The sequence below is a fragment of the Vanessa atalanta genome, chromosome Z, assembly GCF_905147765.1.
Source record: "Vanessa atalanta chromosome Z, ilVanAtal1.2, whole genome shotgun sequence".
In the NCBI taxonomy this organism is placed as follows: domain Eukaryota; kingdom Metazoa; phylum Arthropoda; class Insecta; order Lepidoptera; family Nymphalidae; genus Vanessa; species Vanessa atalanta.
Window position 1 is genome coordinate 5,950,767 of NC_061902.1, and position 20,626 is coordinate 5,971,392.

At 33.0% G+C, this 20,626-nt stretch overlaps 1 protein-coding gene across 1 annotated transcript; it reads left to right on the forward strand.

The window, feature by feature from the left end:
- Positions 1–834: 834 nt before the first annotated feature.
- LOC125075864 (zinc finger protein SNAI2-like) lies at positions 835–20,626 on the forward strand. Its single transcript, XM_047687682.1, has 3 exons — positions 835–958; positions 19,433–19,775; positions 19,917–20,626. Exons 1-3 carry the CDS (start codon positions 835–837, stop codon positions 20,587–20,589), a joined length of 1,140 nt encoding a protein of 379 aa, XP_047543638.1. The 3' UTR covers positions 20,590–20,626.

The window sequence follows — 20,626 nt, forward strand, 5'->3', positions numbered from 1 at the left end:
AGTTATAAGTTGTATTTAAACTATATCGTACAAACAAATGATATATAGAAACTCATCTCGTATCATTATTGTAAAATAAAACTACTTAAGTTTTTTTTTTAAAACGAAAAAAGGTAATTGAGCGAGCGATTAAATTGAATACCTGCTATTTTAGAATACTTTTCACAGGATGCATTTATGTACATGGTACGCAAACTGTCTGACAATAACATTATTTTGAATTGTATAATCAGATGCTTTGATGTTATTAATACCGACTCTCCTGTATCATTGCCAAATATTATATAAACATTAAGCGTGGTACTTTTTAGACGCGCCATTAAATTATTAGTTTTTTTTTTTTGTGAAAAAAAAGCAAAGATTTATTAAATCCCGAATTTCAGTAACTGAGTAAATCAGAGGGTTGAGGGGTTAACAATGATTTTGCTTTAGTCTAATCTTAAAATCGTAAAAATGTAATTTGCTCCACATATTTTTACGAGATGGACAAACACGAATGATACTTCAAATAGACTGACCATACGACGTTTTCGACGAAAAATATAAACATTAAAAAAGTTACTTTAAATATAAGTGAAACTATTCCTTATTAATTAAGATCAAAGAAAAAAGATAATGTAATACACATTATCTTTTATTGACAGTAATTTCTATCTTAGAATACTAAAAATGCAGCACACAATACCCATAATAACAAGACTCCCTCCATCGTATCGCCTTGAACTATTGATTAGATTATAATTTATGTATTTGAAACGAAGACATGACTCACGTTATGAAAATAAAAAATGTTTCGTTATGTTAAAGCAATTTTATATGACAGCGTTGGCCGCGATGCCGCGCTGCTATATGGTGAAGAAAAGCAACCAGCGTCATGATGGTCCGCCCCCCTGCAGCCCGACAGAGGCCAGCGTGGCTCCGCCTTGCTACAGCCCCTCTGAGGACACGGCTGTCACAGGTAATTATATATATAAAACCTTTTACTTCGACCTTTAAATATATAAGTAGTGCAAAATGACAGTGACGTTGAAAACTTGATTTGATTTGATTTGATGAAAAGAAAATACCTAAAAAAACAAAATAAAGAGATAGTTAATGGCGTAATATTTGACTGTAAAGAAACATGATATTAAATACATGAGTAATCGATTTTTTTATTAAAAATTTTGTTGTTCAGAATTTGTTTCTTATAGGCACTATACCTCATCTATTTTCTTGTGAAAAATGTAATAGTCATTGGAATCTTTCATCTAAACGAACAGAGTTTCCGTCGACAATTTATAAAAGAAGAAACCCCGTACCTACATCAAAGGAAACTTCGAAACGATACATACACCAATCATAAACTTCATGTTTGTTATAAAAATCATTTTAACAGGCTTCATTGTGCACTGCATATATCAATGCCATGGTACGATATTGACTTAACGAAAACAGCATTATGAGTAAAATCGTTAACGTTACACAAAAGAGTGATAACTCTCGGTCATAGTAAATACGCTTTCATTTTTAAAAACTTTAAATGCATTCCTACTCGTGGATGATGCATAAAACATATTTCACTAATTTCAGCTGTACGGTGTAAGTACCCACTTGTTCCACGTGTACTAGGAATGAGCAACTTTGTTATAACTACATGTATAAACCTATCTCACTGAACGCTGTTCATAACTGCATAAATGTTAAGTGTTTACATTTGTACAGCTTAGAGCGGGGACATCTATTGACTAAGCGTCTAACATTGATGAAATGGATGCAACCTTTATGACGCTAATTAACCTTTCGCCATTGATTTTCTACTACTGTGTGGTTAAGTTAGTTCATGTGCGAATTTAGTTCATTGTAGATCAAAAGTTAAATACAATTGAAATTTAATTTGGCTGTTTGTATTTGTCTGTCCAATTAAATCCGTGGAAACTCGATGATGATATAAATTGTTTTAACTTATTCACGTGTATCGAATATTACAAAATGGTGTACGTGCTTTTGCACGCAGGGCTGACGTGACGTAAACGCTGCAAATATATTTCTAAGAGCATTGCTCGATTCTGTTTTAAATTTTTAGTGATAAATCGATGTAAGAATTAAGGTGTTTTGGAATCGAAGCCAGCCCAAATAATTGTGTAATTTAATTGTTGGTTTACTAACATGATGTCTTATTTATTTGGTTTGAACAAGATTAATTAAATAATTATCTTTTTATCACTCTGTTTTTGTTTATTTTATTTGTAAAAGCACACTTACAACGTACGGACAAAGCATTTAAATATTACCTAACATAACAATAATAAAATATTCAATATGCATGTCATTACAGCACTTCTAGATTCATGTCAAAATGATTAAAAAAATTAACTCAATATACATTTAATAATAGTTAAAAAACTTATTTCTAAAGATTGAGAGACAGTCATAAAAATGTAATTGCCAGGAATAGATTTAAGAATATTGTTATATCTATCACACAACCATACCAAAGAGACCGATATAACTAGCGTAGGAGTATAAGTCCTAGAGAAAACCGATCTCAGTATACTCACCTTTATTTCCAAACTGGTTATCTTATTGTTGACAATACTGAGTAGAAAGCTAAGTTCTAAAATTTCGCGCCCACTCCGAAGATAAATCAAAATAATTTTTGCCGTCATTATCTGTGCGAAAATTATTCTTCAAAACAGCAAGATGTTTCGGAAAAGCTCGCTGAGTACTCTCAATACGCTGAGAGCACTTAATCTATTGTGCAAGCCTATTTAGGCGTGTATCACCTTTTCATCAGATATTCTACCGCCAAACTTGCGTTGCGTGTAAGGAATAAGAGATATGACATCTTAGCTCCTCTGTTTGGTGGTGAATTGGTGTAAAGAATGGTTAATATTTGTTACAGCGCCAATCCTATGAGCGGTGCTGAATCCATCTAACATCAGATGGCCCATTTGCCCATCCACGAACGTATAACACTAACAAAAATAAAAATTACAACTTATTTCAAAAGTTTTATTCAAATTGACTTGATAAGCTTTTTAAACGCCTTTTTTTAATTATATCTTAGAAATTACATTTGAAAAATAAATATAGAGTCACAATTAGTTACAAATACGTGAACACCAATATGAAAAAGCGTTGTACCTTATGATGCGGTTTTAAATTTACCTAATATTGTACCAGTTTTGGTTAAATCTTTTTATTCAATAAATATAAATTGACTACAGAATCGTTTGTCACTAGAAGATAAACAAACGCGTTACTAAAATCCTTGGAGTAATATTCATGACACAGGTTTCTGACATTATTTGCAGTCGCCGGAAACATTATATAAAACCAACATATCATTTATTCTTGCTAAGTAAACCAAAATCTTTCTTATTTACGAGTACTATTATCCAAAAAAAACTATAATAAAAATAATTACAAATATTTTCATACGTTATGTTTATAGAAAAATTTTCAATTAATTAGTTTTCGTGTAGTTAAATTCATTCTACCAGGTCCTTTTCGTACCTGAATAGTCATTCCGATATCAACGTCGGCTATCTGTTGAGCTTCATAAAACACATCTTCATTTACATCTGTGTCATTATTCTCAGGACACGCTTTTCTATTGACAATACAAAGAACTGACTCCCTAATATAAATAACTAGTCTTCTCTACTGGTTTATTTTTGTTAACGTTAGTGATAATAAAAATCATGACACATGCTGCAGTTTAATTTATCGCAATATTTGCTTAATATTCACTGACTTTTTTTTAAAGTTCATGGTGATATATTCGTTTAACTGAATAATTACACTATGCGACCTATCTCTATTCATAATAATGTCCTTTTTACAAATAAATGTTACATTTCCTCTAATATTAACAGCAACACTTATTATTTTGCTTAAAATAGACATTTATATCACGGAAATACTGTTTCTGTAAATTATGTTTATTTTACGTAATGAAAGATAAAATAAATGAAGAAGATTTACGATTGGTACATTTGAATAAATCTATACTGATATTACAAATGCGAAAGTAACTCTGTCTGTCTGTTTGTCGTTTTTACGACTAAACCACTGAAAAAAATTTGACCAGAATCTTGACGAACTTGAAAGAATAATGTATATGCAAGTTTCAGAGCTGTATAAATTTGTATATAGCCATATATTGAAAAAAGTTACAAAATATTATTATAACCGAGACAAAGTGTAGTAGGAAGTCATTCGAACATTTTTTTATATATCTATAACAAGAAACTATTGTTAATGCCCCTAGAATTATTTAGTTACAAAAATACCCGATAGTGATCTTAGTATGTGGTTTGAATTTTGAGTGGATGTAGAAATTTCTACAGAGCAAATTTAGCCATCCGCTTCTGAATACGTATTATTGTGTTCGTTTGTGATGGTCGCACATAAGTTAATTAGTCCCACGCATTTCATACCTGCATACGATATTATTAGCTATTTCGGGGGCAGTAACAATGGCGTGTGATTGAAGTATTCATAATAACCACTATCTGAAATCACAACGACACCCGCAATCAATTTCAAATATTAAGCATACTTCATTTATTATATGCAACCTTTATAAGCCGAGATGGCCCAATGGTTAGAATGGGTGCATCTTAACCGATGACTTCGGTTTCAAACACAGGCAGGCACCACTGAATTTTCATGTGCTTAATTTGTGTTTATAATTCATCTCGGCGGTGAAGGAAAACATCGTGAGGAAACCTTCATGTGTCTAATTTCAACGAAATTCTGTCACATGTGTATTCCACCAACTCGCATTGAAGGCATGCTCCATACCTTCTCCTCAAAGGGAGAGGAGGCCTTAGCCCAGCAATCGGAAATTTACAGGCTGTTTAAAAATACCACTATCTCATTAATTTTATTTAAGTAATTAATTTTCGTACACATTTTTCACGCGCAAATAGTAAACGTAAAATCTTCAACATCTTAAGCAAATTGATTTCAACTGACGCTGGAAGCTAACGTCAGCAATTTTATGAGCGCTATGAATAGGTGCTAAGAGCAAATTGAAATCCTTCCAATCCTGTAAAAAATATCCTTTATCCGAAACAGCGCTTCGGTATGTGTGGTTGTCTAGTAATTTAATTATCTTCAAATGGTAGGGGCATTTTATTTAAAGTCTGTTTGTCAATGCTAAATCTAACTGAGCTTTTGGTTAAAGCTTATTGTACTCAGAAGTAACGTTCATATTTATCAGTCGCATGGCATGATTTGTTAATATAATTTTCAATACACCATTGAGTAATTCCACGATTATGCTTTTACCATGGATACGTTTTATGTATGTATTAATTATATCTGCATTTAATTAAATAGAACGTAATAGAGGTGTATGGGCAGTTATTATGTATTTAAAATATAATCAAAGGCGCTTTTTACTCGTTAAAAGCATTTGACATATATTTTTTTATTTCAGTGCTAGTCCTTTTCTATGTTAATACAAGCAGTAGCCGGTTACAACAAAATTTGTAAATTTTCTTTTAAGATGCAATTTTCTACACGTAACGATGGACGAATATTCGTTTTAGTCTATTCATATTACGCAAACCATATAAACGTAAAAAGTACTATGAGATTTCGCTTCTGCAACTACCAGGAATAACTACAGTTCTAACAATTGTAAGAGTTTAAATTAAGTACATAAAATGACAGCGAACAATCGTAATGTAACTTTTGTCCTGTTAATTTATGATTCGTTTGAAACATCGCTTTTGAAACTAGAGATGTACGGAATGCGACATTTTTCATTTTTATTTTATTATTAAAAATCTCATTTTTTTTTTGTTTTATGTTTCTGACATAAATTGAAATAATAGAGATTTGTATAAAATAAAAATTAGAATAAAACTAGTTTGATCGAATGATAAAATCGTCGAACATCATGTAACATAAATGTTTAAGCTGTTTCGATTTGTTTTATATAACGTGACAGATATAATATAACTATCTACTCCGCGCTTGGTTCTCCCGCGTTAAACGGTCCCGCTCCCTCCCCCGCCCCGCAGGCCGTAGCGAAAAGTAAATAGCCTATAACATTCCCCATAAATTGGGCTTTCAAATGCAAAGAATTTTTTAGATTTCTATTAGTGCCGCATTTTAAATGTTAAATTGCAAAAACTACTTTGAAAGTTTCACTTGATTAAAAAAAAATGCATTTACATAAAAATAGCAAATTGCTCTGCCATTGTTCGAGTTGTCTCCTTTGCAGCAGTTAGTGGATACACATGTGGTAGAATTTCATCCGCGACTTATTGAATCATACATATCCAAAATTGAACCCGCTTTTATCGGTGTGTTGGCCACTGGGCCATGTCAACTATATAACATAAATAAAATTAAATAATCATTTCCATTAAACATTTCCTCTTGAAATAATAAGATTTGCATATTACAAATTAAATTGATATGTTTGAAATTAAATATCGTTGATATGTTCGTGTTTGCCGAGCCGTAAAACATTTTGTATTCGGACTAAAACGTACCTGTCATAGTCAATCTATTTCCAAACTGAATTGTATGACAAAGCTTGAGATTAAGCCTGTGTACGTACAAGCATATAAACGTAGTCCATTAACGAATAGGTAAATAATTCAAAGTGCCCAGTGATCGTTATTGCCGCCCTCGCCGCAAGCAATACGGACGGGCAACATAGTCAGATTTTCAATCATATTAGGGTTCTACGGAATAATTAAAATTCCCTAGTGGTCTTCATATTCTTTGAAAGGCTCCCGATGAAACAGTTTTTGTTATACAAGTGACACATACTCAAAGAGAACTATAAAAACTGTAAAAAATGTGGCCTAAACTGGGCGTTCGATGGACTGGCCGATGCGAAACATCGAAATTGACCGGCATTCAATTTTTTATTTTTACTTAAATAAAGTAAAAAAAATAATAATAGTACCTCGTTTTATATATTTATATATTCATTTATAATAATAATTACACCAGTCTGAGAAAATTATTATAAAAACACTTAATTTATTTTCCTGTATTGCCAACGCTTTTATCAGTCTATTTTAAAATCAGACACGGCATTTGAATATAAATTCAATATCAAAGTACTACATAATATCAATTAGTCTTTGTGAGAGCCTGCTGTGCTGGATTGATTTACATTGCAGCATTTAACATATACATTTTCTCTTATATTTGGTTTTAGAGAGTGGAAATCGAGTGTCACCCCTTTAATTTCGTTCAAATGCTCAGGGCGGCTAGAGGGCAGCCGGGGGTCGGGAGGACCTTCCACAAACCTAGTCGTTTACATCAAAGCGGACAAAATAGGATGATATTTCTAATATCGCTCTATCAATGTTTATTATTATCATGTAGGTACTTCGGATGTTAAATTAATATTACTTTGATATGTCAATTTACAACAGAGAATAAAATTAATTGCGTGAAACTAACGATTTTTGTATCGATCGTCACCGTCGGATGGATCGAGATCCACCAGACGGAGAGTGGTTATCATAAAGTCCTTAAATCGATTTATGCGCTAAAAACCCAATAAACTAAGGTATTATATTCCATATGCTTATAGTTACACTAGCTTACTCACCTTTCCAAGCAGAACACAACAATACTAAGTATTGCTGATTGGTATTAGAATATGTGATAAGGTATCTGAATTGGATGGGCCTGTACAAAGCCTTCCACAAAGTATAATTCATCGTAAATATCTTTAACGTTCTCTTAAGAAAATATTAGTATGATTTTATCAACACTATAATCATTGATTAAGTAATATTATACATTACAACGAAAAAAGTTTGGTTTCGTTTTTTTTAATCCTGTCACCAGAAATTATACAGTGTTGTGTCTTTAAAAATTAAAAAGAGATTACGATTTAATGATTACATAAGTACAGTCAGAGTAAGAAAACCCTCGTCAGTTTTTAAATTAATTCTTTTATCAAGTCGTAAACTCTTAGTACATTTTGAAACTAAAGCATTAAACAGAAAACTGCACATAAAATTAAACTAACATAGTATGATAACTAGGTTCAAAATACTGTATATTGCGACGCAATATGTCATACTCAATCGGTAAAGCAGATTATCGCGCATACTGAGCACACGAATATATACCTTAAGGTGACGAACCTTTTCTTACTTCGACTGTACATACCTAGTAAGAGTCTTTCTAGGTACCTCGTTGCAGATCGTTGAATTCGCCCTATGCCTACAATTTACGATTTGGTAGTGTGGATTCCATGCCGTGACCGCATATTCGAGGATATCCAGCGATCCATCTTATTAAATATCGCTATGATGCATTAGATTCTCCTGAAGTCGGCTCTGTTACGTGTGATGAAACCCAAAAACGTTCATGCTCTAGATAGGCTTCTGACCATCTCTACTATCAGTTACGACACCGATATAGCTAATGACTGGGAGTTCCTGGAGTTTCATTCTTTAACGGACTTAAGCTTAATTAATTAGTATTTATTGCATATAATATTAAATAATTATCACCTATTAATTATGTTTGTTGTTTATATTAATTTTAAGTTTACTATACAGATTGCAAGGTAATACGACGTTAAAAAGTTTCGCGAAACTAATTAAACCCGTTAAATATGAAAGCATATATTTCAAAAATCTACCAGTTAGTCCCTATGACTGCAAATAAAATAATCAGTTAGGAATTGACGACGAGAATTGCCTCTTGCATATTTTATATTTTATAAAGGTTAACTACGACTAAAGAATAAATAATTCAGCCACTTCTGGTTTTTGCACAGCTGTTAAAATCACAACGACGTTGACGTCATTTCTAAATAATGGACGGTTCGTGTAGTTTCAAATATAAGCTGTAACGAAACATATCTGAAAATATAGGAAATAAAATTGGAAACGTTGAAAGGGTTATTAAGTTCTATTTTAGTTTTCATCTACAGACATGATTGAAATGTGTTATGATCTGTATGTTGTATGTATGTAAGCCGAACGGGAATCTTTTTTTCCTAGTTCAGCAAGTCCTCTGAGAGGGCCAGGTTTACCCGGACGCAGCGTTTGCTGAGTACTAATACTCTATCCACCTGGCATTTGTAGCTCATCACTGTCGTTACACATCCGAACTTATTCAGGTATTTACCAAAACAACCGTGATCGTCCATTACCTGTATGAGACGGGTGGTTTCAGTCTTCACGTCGTGGCATCGCCTCGAGCTTACTCAGATGAGGCGTACCTTTGTTGGCCAAAAGTCACGCGACCTCTGACTTAGTCTGCTATAACAGTGGTTATATTCATGGGAGACGTTGGACCCAGATAAGATATATTTGTGTATGTCAATACTGTATGTCCTATTAGTGGAATGCTAATAGAAAATGGCAATTAATGTTTTATGCGCTTCTAATTTTTATATATCAATAAGTAAGATGTTCCCTAAAAAATAAGCTGAAAAAACTCTTTATTGTGAAGTCGAAAGAAGATCAAGAAGTTGAAACTAGCAATTTTACATCCGATGACAGTTACCCTTGAAAAATATTTACGATTTTCCTACATTTTAATATTTTCGCTTAAGAAATGGTTGGAATACCTACACGAATAGAATTTAATCTTCTATGTAATCTAAATTTAATATACTACTAATATATTTTACTGTAATATATATGAATATGAGATGAATTGAAACGAACTAATATGAAATTTTAATACATAATTTTGTAAAATTGCATATACAAGCTAGCCACTTGCCCAGGCTTCGTACGGAGGCAGTTTATTAAAAAAGAAAATGAGAAGTCCGCTTAGCAAGGAAAACGTACTTTTTTTATTTAGAAACATAGATCAAAATTTGTCCACGGCTTATAGATTCAAATTTTAACTGCCAAGGTTAAAATTTTATTGTTACAGCCCGTTATTCGACGACCCATTTCACAGCGAACGTTTTTCGTTGCACGTAATGTGGAAACGGTGATATTTTCTGTACTATTCGTTCAAATGTTATAGTGTAAAAAACAATTTAATCTATATTTATAACTATACTTTTATATTACATTAAATGCCCAAGGTAACTAATACTATTATCTGAATAAGTAATATTAAATTGGAGAAAATGGTTCGTAAATAACCTTTAATCTTTTACTAATCTGTATTAGATAAAAATCGTTGATATCATGTACCTTAGTGCTACACATGTTATTGTGGACCTTTTGTAGACGTTCGTAGGACCTACAATTTTCTCTTATATTGTTTTGATCTATCTCCGAAATTCTAGACAACCCTAGTCATGTGAGCGTACGAAAATAGCTTTTGAGATACGTTATTACAGTTCAGCACTTTGGTACAAAATATTTATGAATAATACCCTCGTTTATCGCTCTTTTTATATATATTTTTGAAAATCGTATGAATATTTTTTGAATTATTTAGAAGGATCAAGCGGACATATAGAAGCGAAAAAAACTACTTTGTTTTATTATAATTTAGAACAAAAATATTATATACTAAAATGATTATAAACTGGACGATCTAGCGTACGAATGCAAAATAAAAAAAAAAAATGTCACTCATATAAAAAAAGAACAAATTGTAGAATATATTTTACAGATAACCATCTATAGAAGCGAGACTTTTATATCGTATTCAAAGGTACGTTACCTAATAACGTCTCAATTCCGCTAACATCTTTTGAGGGACACGAGTGATACTACCGCAGCATCAATGCGGACGCGATGTCTCGCTTTAATTAGATACGAGTAAAGAAAAATGATAGAAATGACACCGATTTAAATAGCGTATTTATTGATTATTTCTTGAACCCATGTCAAAGCAAGTAAGTGGGCAAAATATTTTTTTAATTTATAAATATATATTTTAAATTTCAATGTGAAATGTTAAATTATAAATTTCCTGAATAATTCCAAATGTTTTAATTTAGACAAAAGGCTCAGAACCTTTTGAATGATTATTATAATTGAAGTTTTATTCCATCGCTTTTATAATAAATATTCAAAATATGTACAATAATTTTCGATGTTTACGTATTATATATACCTACGGAGAGAGAAAGAGAGACCAATAAAGTTTTAACTTTGATCTATTTGCTGAAATTACTCTGTAAATTATAATTATTTAAAATTAATTCATAAATTATAGCTTAGTGTAATTTGAACCCATCCTTTTAATTTGAATATGTTTTAAGGTTTATACAATATAATAATAAATAAATATCTGAAGTTTTTGTTTATAATATATATACATATATATTCAATCAAAGTATTGTATTGGGGTTTAGCTCCAAACAATATACTCGAATGATAACAAACAGATAAATGGACCACTTTTTCCCCAATTCAGTGAACCGATCAACGAATTCTGATTATTTTCACTGCGTTTTAAAACAACAGCAAGGTTACAAAGGATTTAAAAACTAACGTTATATAACTCTCGAAATTTTTGGATTTAAGCTCAGAATCTCATAAGTAATATCATGTTAAAAGTTTTATTTATTTCATACTCTTATAGAATGCAATACTTTATATTTCGAATATGAATAGGCTTTTTAACCTGGATAAAACACTAATAGCCTTAAGTAAATCCTTTTTTTAATGCATATAAATGAAGTTAACGTTATTGAATTTAAAAAAAATATATATAAAAAAGGCAACATATATTTTTGATAACAATCCCAATTTAATTAATGTATCACTGTGCTCCATATTATTTCGCGTCATAAAGTCATCGCGCCTCTTTCTTTTCATTCTACACGGTTATTGCTTATGCTCCATACATATTCCAAAGGCAAGAACCAACTGAGGATTTTTGGAATGTTAAACATCGCAATGATTTTAATAAAAATAATTGACAATTATTACAAGAAAGCAAGCTCAACGAAAGAGTCATAATAGCCTTTCGTTGAACTTATCCGTTGTTTACGAAAATAGCTTATTAAGCAAGAAAGAACTAAATAATTTGTAAAAAAAATATAGTTTTTGATAAATGTAAGCTTATAAATATTTCGAAACATATAATGTCAGTCAGCAAATGAACTACATTTATTAAATTTCAATATTATGTGAAATAAAAAAGTTTAAACTTTAAGCGGAAACGGGTTTTTACGATTTACCTTCGTCATTTCACTTCACAGACGTTTCTAATTTCTTTCGCTAAGCGTTTTCCGTTTTTATGAAAAAACCCGTGGAATTCAAGAAAAATGTTAATTCAACAAGAAATTATAATCTTAGTTCGCAAATAAACGTCGTCAACGTTGTGTTATTTTTAACCGTAAAGGTTATTGAGGCATTACACAGAACATGAATATTAAAAAAAAAACAATCTTAATATTAATATACTAATTGGATTGTAACAATTTGTACAATATAAGTAAGGAGACAATTATACCAAGTAAATGTATTATTATTTATTTATTAGTTAATATTAATTATCAATATTGGTGTTAAAGGTTACGCCAAACAAAAGTAACATCTTTAGATTAGAAACTATGAATTATGTCAAAACTCAAGACAAAATCAGAATTGTAGTTATTTCTTTTCCGCAACAGTTTTTCAAACTTAATTAATTTACACTATATGAAAATTGATTTGCTATGAAGCCAACGTCAAAGTTATCAAGGCGAAATCAAAATCAATAGTGTAATGGTTTACAAGTAAATTATAAATAATATTAATTAATAATTAAATGTATTACAGTTCGAACTTGTTTCTGGTTCGAATACATTTGAAATGGAAATACGCGCGTTAATTGATCAATGACTGAGTTCATCCAGGAAAATAAAATTACAAGAGAATGAGGTTCTTGGATTGAGGTATAGTTATAGATCTATTCACTCACGAAGGTGTGCCCCCTCTACGACAACTTAATTAATTTATAACAAAATAAGCTTAACAAATATAATGTAGTATTTTGCTGCCCTTAGTCTCAGTTGCCTCACGCACATCTTGCGACATATTGCACGACCGGCGCTCACTCGCGCCGATAATAATTTAATGTGAAAGGGCACGCCATCGTGAGTAGATAGATCTGTATTTCGCGGCTAACTGGTTAAATTAGCCATTCAATAAAACGCCTACGTCTCCTAGAGTGTTTTATAAGAAAACAAAGGAAGATCGCGAAGTGAGTGCAGCACCTCCGTGTACGCACTTATAATAATAAATAATAATGGCAAACAACAATTTCATGGCGGCCAGATTCTAAAAAAAATAAAGCCAAAAAGCGAGCTTTTATCAATGGCCCAACTTTGGACAGAAGGAGCTTTTGCAAATGTTTGGTTGTAAACTCTTCTCTGACCCCTTGCGAGTCCTCTACGAAGTTGCCTAACTTTCTTTGGTAGGCAAATGTTTTGCCCTTGCAATTTCTCACTTCCTATTCTGTTGTGTACAAACCAAACGCTTGTCACGCTCTATCTTTTATAACCTGGATGGTGGAGCTAAGGGAGACGACGCTTTCGACGTCTCCGCCATGCGGTATCGGTTTTTTCTCGTTCCCACTCTGCCGTCTCCTTCTGGACCATGAGGGTCTGACAGAAGGATGCTACGGCCCTCTACGTCGTAGCTGGATAAGCATAGCATAACTCGGCGCAGGTATCCGTCGGTACCGTGGCGTAAATCACAGCAACAACTGAATCAGCGTCGTCTTACGCTGCGACAACATTCTTGATTCAGGATTCATTTTATAGTGTCAGGCATTACCCTACGATGCCATCGTCGCGTCAGTCGTAAGTGATGACCGGTAAGCACTCCTAAGAGTTCTTGGAATGTTTACCGGATACGATTAATTAAAAAAACAAACATGACTATTCTGTTATCAAAAGTACTTTAGCTAATTCTATCGACAGACGTAGTTTTGACTGGGATAGATATTCTGACTGTAACATATACTATTGTATGATATAATTTAATGAGAATAATTAAACGTTCCGTGTCATGTTAACTACGCATCGGTGTTGTTAAATTTGTATCAAATATACCTAAATAATTATCGAAATGAGAAAATCGTTTATTTACATTTCATTAAAATATTGTGTTTATTATAATAAATGTTACTTAAAAACAAACTTTTTTATGTGATTAGAACTCAGACCTCTTTCGGTAATTGGTAATCCTATCAATCAGTATGATAAATACATTGGTAAAGAAGGCATATTATTCGATACAAGATTATATAGATGATAAAAAAGCGTGGAGTTAATGCTTGTTGACTTCCAGGATATATAACTTATATATATAATTGTATTTAATTAACATGACTGTATTTTTAATGATCATCTAAAAGATGTTGAAAAAGAATAACTACTGAGTTTATTGTCGGTTCTTCTCCGTAGAATCTACATTCCAAACCGGTGGTAGCTTTACTTAATATAGTTTATTTTAAAAGCCTACTCGAATAAAGTATATTTTGATTTTGGTGGCGTGGACCAGGAAACGTTACGATCCAACCGTCTTTGTTTACTTCAAAATATAATTTTGTTTACCATTACTTTTAAATATGTGTCGATACTTTATAAATGAAAGAATTAAGTTTTTTTATATCGATATTGATATAATAAGTCTTACTCACCGCTGTATAATTTGTATTATAGGAATTGAAGTATTTATTTCTGACAGATACAAAGCTACTACTTAGATACAAGACAACGATACAAGAGATTATAGAGTCTCGAGCGCTGAGTTGCTTATAATCGGGTAGTTTTGAAAGGTAATTATTTCCTACGTCAAATAGATTGAACATAACGACGTAACAATGAACTAGAAGCGCTATTAAATGATAGGATTACGATAAAGTGACTGAAGTCTCATCCTTCCTGTGGTGCCGAACAACACGTTCGCTTGTTTGTTAGAGAAAAATAAATTTTAAACAAACTCAAAAGCTCTTGGATATGAGTGAAAGTATTGTTTTAAATAAAAATAGAAGTCACCCAATATTATGTTTATCAAGAATATGATTAAATTGTAATTAAAATAAATATCTCGACTCTAATAAAATTAGAGTCGAGATGGCCCAGTGGTTAGAACACGTGCATCTTAACCGATGATTTCGGGTTCAAACCCAGGCAGGCACCACTGAAATTTCATGTGCTTAATTTGTGTTTATAATTCATCTCGTGCTCGGCGGTGAAGGAAAACATCGTGAGGAAACCTGCATGTGTCTAATTTCAACGAAATTCTGCCACATGTGTATTCCGCCATCCCGCATTGGAGCAGCGTGGTGGAATATGCTCCAAACCTTCTCCTCAAAGGAGAGGAGGCCTTTATCCCAGCAGTGGGACATTTACGGGCTGCTAATGCTAATGTAATTAAAAGTACAGTGATAGTGAAACTATATTCTTTTAAATAAATAAAAACTAATGTATTTATGTTTTATCCTCTATGTGTTTACGAAACCATTCATCTTATTGTAATGAAACTTTGTCAAGTTTTACGTACGTTCAGAAAGGATCCTGGCTCGATTTTTTGGAACTTAGTTCTTTTTCGCGTCTTACAATAGAGTGAACTGGCAAAAATCGTCACATGAGGAAAAACCGTTCTGCCCCCTCCTAAAGACTTTTTTCTCTCATTTTCTTTCTCTCTTACTTTTTCTATTTTATTCGGTTTATATAATATTATTTAAACTTACTTTTTAGGATTTTTAATAACAATTTAATTTATTGACATTTAATACAAAATTAAATGAATTTATTATATAATAGTTGTGAATTTATTTAATTGTGTCGGTTATTCAATTTATAATATACATCGAAAGTAACTTGATTCTAACCGGCATCCCACGACAACTCTTTTTTTTCTTCGCATGTTTCTTTTTCAATATAAAGTCTTACACAAACTATTGATCTAGTCTAGTTTAATTTAAACATAGACGTAAGATATCAAAAACAATTATAATTTAAAATTAGCATTAAAATTAAATACCATCGTCTCTATTTAAAATATAGTACCTTTGTCAACTCTATTGTAAAACAAAATAAACTTACTGAGTTCCTATTGCAAATTATCCTCAGCTTTGATGGTTTTATTTCTGAACCTGTGGTAGATTTTTGGCAATGAATAAGCAAGTATTCATTATGTAAATGGAATTAAAAGTTATATTATAAGCGAATAAATGGCGCGCGGTTTGCCGTGCAAGGGCTTATTGTTTATATACAGATTATTAATACTGTAAATAGTGTCACCAAATGTCAATTATATTTTCATCCTGGACCAAATCCGATGCTAATGAGTAGCTGGCTTCGCTGAGCGCACTAAGTAGAATCGCTCAGCTTTTAATGCAATAAACGATTTTTAAATCGTCGATGTAATAAAATATTTTAATGGTCTAAAGTTGATAAAATATCAAAATCAACGACCACTATATTGAAATTATTAATATGAGCAAATGAAACAGCGCGCTGTTGGCGCACTAAATAAGTAAATATAATATCACTCTAAATACACATAACCAATATATAGTACATCAAACTCACTTTGCCACTTTGACATGGTTCGGAAATGTCAATATGTATTTTTAAGGCTATGGATATTTTAGGTATCATGTGCTGTTCCATTTGACTAAATCACTGTATTTATTGCAAAATTTAATTGCTTCCTGCACGCTACCATACCAATCGAGTCATAAACATCCTCTTTTCTATACTTTGAGTTTTGCTTTTTAAAAGTATTTTATGCAATGTATTGTCTTTTAATTACTATTACTACATATTACAATTGTTCCCTTAAATATAATTCATGATAATTTAATTTTGATGCAATGAAGATACGCAAAAACAACAAAACAAACAACTTAGTTTATGTTAGTTAACTTAGAAAATATTATATCTTTATATAAATAGTACGTGTATCTGTAACTGAACTCGTCCCAAACGGTTGAACAAATTTTGATAGCTTTATGTGCATATGTTTTAAGTATCGGTATTTCGTGTATGTTATGGTATATAATGCGGAGGAATGAAGACCATGTTGTGAGGGAACGATGGATGGATTGTGTGAAAGACGATATGGTTAGAAAGAATGTTACTTGTAAGATGACGTCCGATTATGGAAGAAGATGACATGCTGCGCCGATCCCAAATAAAATTGGGATAAGGGCAGGAGGATGATGATGATCGGCATTTCGTGTATTTCGCAGTTTCACTTTGTATATTTTATGACAGATTTCAATTTTAAAGTTCAATTAAATATGCTAGGCAAATTTTACATATGTACACTAGCTGCCCGTCTTGAAAACGTTCATCCTCCCTCAAAGGATATTCAGATTAAACCCGTTAGGTTGCGCGGGAAGTAAATAACATTCTTATTTCACCCGAACAAATTCAGAAGCGGCAGCTTTTTTCAGTGAAATTTGGACAAAATTTTCATACGTACACTATATGTACATTTTACGTCATTTATATTTTATAATAAAGAAAATTGCTAACGTATTAAATATAATTTAAAAGTTAAATTTATCATATAATATACAAACTGAAATTGCGAAATACACGAAATGCCGATAATTAAAACACAACGATAACGTTATAAATTAACACGAAAAACCTTTAATGCTGTATTTAATTACATTTCAGCAAACAGAACTATTCAATGTTTATTTCAATTTGTTTGATACAAATTATGAATATTACGATTTAAACATAATATGATCGTATTGATTAATATCACTTCTATCGAGTGTTGCTTGTGTTACTTATATGTAATTTCTAAATTATATAAAAACTCGCGATCCGCCCGAATAAAGCGATATATCATACTATAATACTCAAGAATAACGTAGTTTCCTTTCTAATCTGAATCTTTACTTGCTAGTTTATTAGTTCCGGAGATTACATACAAACAAATAAATTTTACCTCTACATAATATTAGGATAAACTTCATCCTAACATTTAATGTTAATATGTTAATTTCTTATAAATAAAACAGTATTTTACTTGGTGGAAAGGCTTTGTGCAAGCCTGTCTACCAGATAGGTGAGTGGTTGGTCCACCCATTCATCAGATATTCGACCCCTAAACAAAAGTACTCAGCATTGTTGTATTCCGGCTGGAAGGGTAAGTGAGCCAGTGTAACTAGAGGCACAAGGGAAATAACATGTTAGATCACAAGCTTGGTGGCGATTTAAGTAATGGTTGATATTTCTTACAGCGCCATTTTCTATGGGCGGTGGTGACCACTTACCATCAGGCTCCATTTGCTCGCCCGCCTACATATATCATGAAAAAAACTTTAATATTTGGTTTACAACGAAATTTTATAGTTTTTTTCGTTATGTTACATATATTTCAAAAGCTTAAAGAACACATGGATAGCATGAATGCCTATAAACGGCGAGCTCCGATTAAATGTCGGTATTGAAAATCATACGCTGGATATAAAGAGTTCATGGCCAGTAGTTTGCCTAGTCACACCGCCTTTGGAGCAAACGCTAAAATCATGATCATATGTTCATAATTTAGCAAACCTTGACATCAATCAAAAAATATCCCATGTGACAACACTAGTGACGCGGCGTATATTTAGAATAGTATATTTGTGATTTTTTAGCATTCATATAATCTGATCCGTATATGACCATATTTAATCTGTAGTAACAGACAGTAGTAGTAGACACTGAACGGTTTGATCGAATGAGGCTTAGGATTAAAAGCAAAATACACAAAATAATAAAAAAAAAATTGAACGTGTTCACGATTTTTCCTTTAATCAGTTCTAAAAAATACAAACGATAGTGTCGAAATTTTCCTCAAATACCAATTGCTATTACCGTGTTTGCTTCAAAATTGCAGGTTTATTGTTGTATTGGTAACGGAAAATTTATTGATTCCGTATGGGTAAAAAATAGGCATGTTGTTGAATGTTTTAGTTGCCCTTTGTCCTGTATTGTACATTTCATGATCGGTCAAGTGGTTATGCTTTTCAAGCCACCGACCTTGGGAACTAAGATGTTATGTCCCTTGTATACTCAATCGTATAATATCTGATGATTTGGTGGTACTGATGAAATATGAAGTAAGTACTTGAAATAACAAATGCTGGTATTAAGGAATTACATTAAATACAATTCTATAAAGTACCTTCTTTGCTATAAAGCTAAATTAATAGAATATTACTTAATTTATGCATGCATTATGCTCTGTTACAAAGGAAAATATTATGAAAACTGCCTGCTGCGTCTGGCTGGCTGCAATGCAAATGATTTCAATGAGGATGTATAATTAAATGCTAGTAATATATTTGGAAACTGTGTGTGTGAAGTGTAATTTTATAAGTTATAATTTCCTAGTCACAGCAAACTTGAGTATATTTACTCATTATCGACATACTTATCATATTAGGTACCAAGATAAATTAATTTGATTAATTATCTATTATTAAATGATTCTCGTTTTTTTTTCTATATATTTATTTTATTTAATGTGTTAACTTGTAATTTAATAGTATTCAATATTCTTTGCAATTGTTACAGAAGCAGGTCGTGCTGAATATGAGGAGCCAACATGCAATCCGATGGAGCGGACGGCAGCAGACACAGAAGCAGCACATGACCTGCTCTCGCTCGCCAACAGTCTGCCGCCGCTGCCGCTACCGCCGCCACCACCACCACCACCACCTCCCGCTCCAATATTCACAATGCTGCAACCTCCCGAAACACCCATCGTCCCCGTGTATACCTATACCATACAGCCAACCAACATTTTTATCATCGCTGATGAACCCCCTGAGCCTATCTATCATGTGTTACCCACGGTCGCACCCATACCGCAGTTCGAATATATGCTCGAACCGCAATTAAGTTACCTCGCTTACCAACCAATGCCTGAACAGCAAATCCAATTCGTAGATTCAGTGGCCGTACCTGTCATTGAAACTCTACATTCTCTAAATCCAGTACCAATCACTGCATCACATATGGAACCTGTCTTGCTACCCGAACCTTTACCCGATCCCTTGCCCCAGCCCCCGATTGAACCAATTCCCGAACGCCTGCCAGAATCCTTGCCTCAACCCTTGCACGAAACTCTGCCCGAACCAATGCCCCAAGCTCTTCACGAACCCCTACCCGAAACTGAGCCAGTACCACAGATGGAGCCGGAAGTCGAACCAGAACTCGATCCGGAACTCGAACTGGAGCCCGAATTGATGGAAGAAAACGCGTTGCAACATTCAAAAGATAAAATGATTAAATACGATTGTGACGAATGTGGCAAACGTTACGCAACATCGTCGAATCTGTCAAGACACAAACAAACACATCGCAGTCTCGACTCGCACGCGGCCAAGCGTTGCAGCGATTGCGGCAAAGCGTACGTGTCCATGCCCGCACTCGCGATGCATGTTCTCACCCACAGAATGGGGCACGTGTGCGGCGTTTGCGGCAAGCAGTTTTCTCGGCCGTGGCTCCTCCGCGGACACTTGCGTTCACATACCGGCGAAAGACCCTATGACTGTCCCGTCTCTGGCTGTAGCAAAGCATTCGCGGATCGCTCCAATCTACGCGCCCACCTGCAGACCCATTCAGCAGAAAAAAATTACGAATGTTGTCGCTGCCACAAAACATTTGCTCTAAAGAGCTACCTCACAAAGCATCTGGAGACGACGTGTCTGGTCTTCATGAACGAGTAAAACAAGCAGAAGTCTACCAAAAATTGCAACGAATAAC

Coding starts and splice junctions, on each gene's coding strand:
- LOC125075864 (XM_047687682.1), top strand. CDS start 835: ATGCCGCGCTGCTATATGGTGAAGAAAAGCAACCAGCGTCATGATGGT. Junction 959..19,432: donor TGAGGACACGGCTGTCACAG/GTAATTATATAT, acceptor CAATTGTTACAG/AAGCAGGTCGTGCTGAATAT. Junction 19,776..19,916: donor TTAAGTTACCTCGCTTACCA/ACCAATGCCTGA, acceptor ACCCGATCCCTT/GCCCCAGCCCCCGATTGAAC.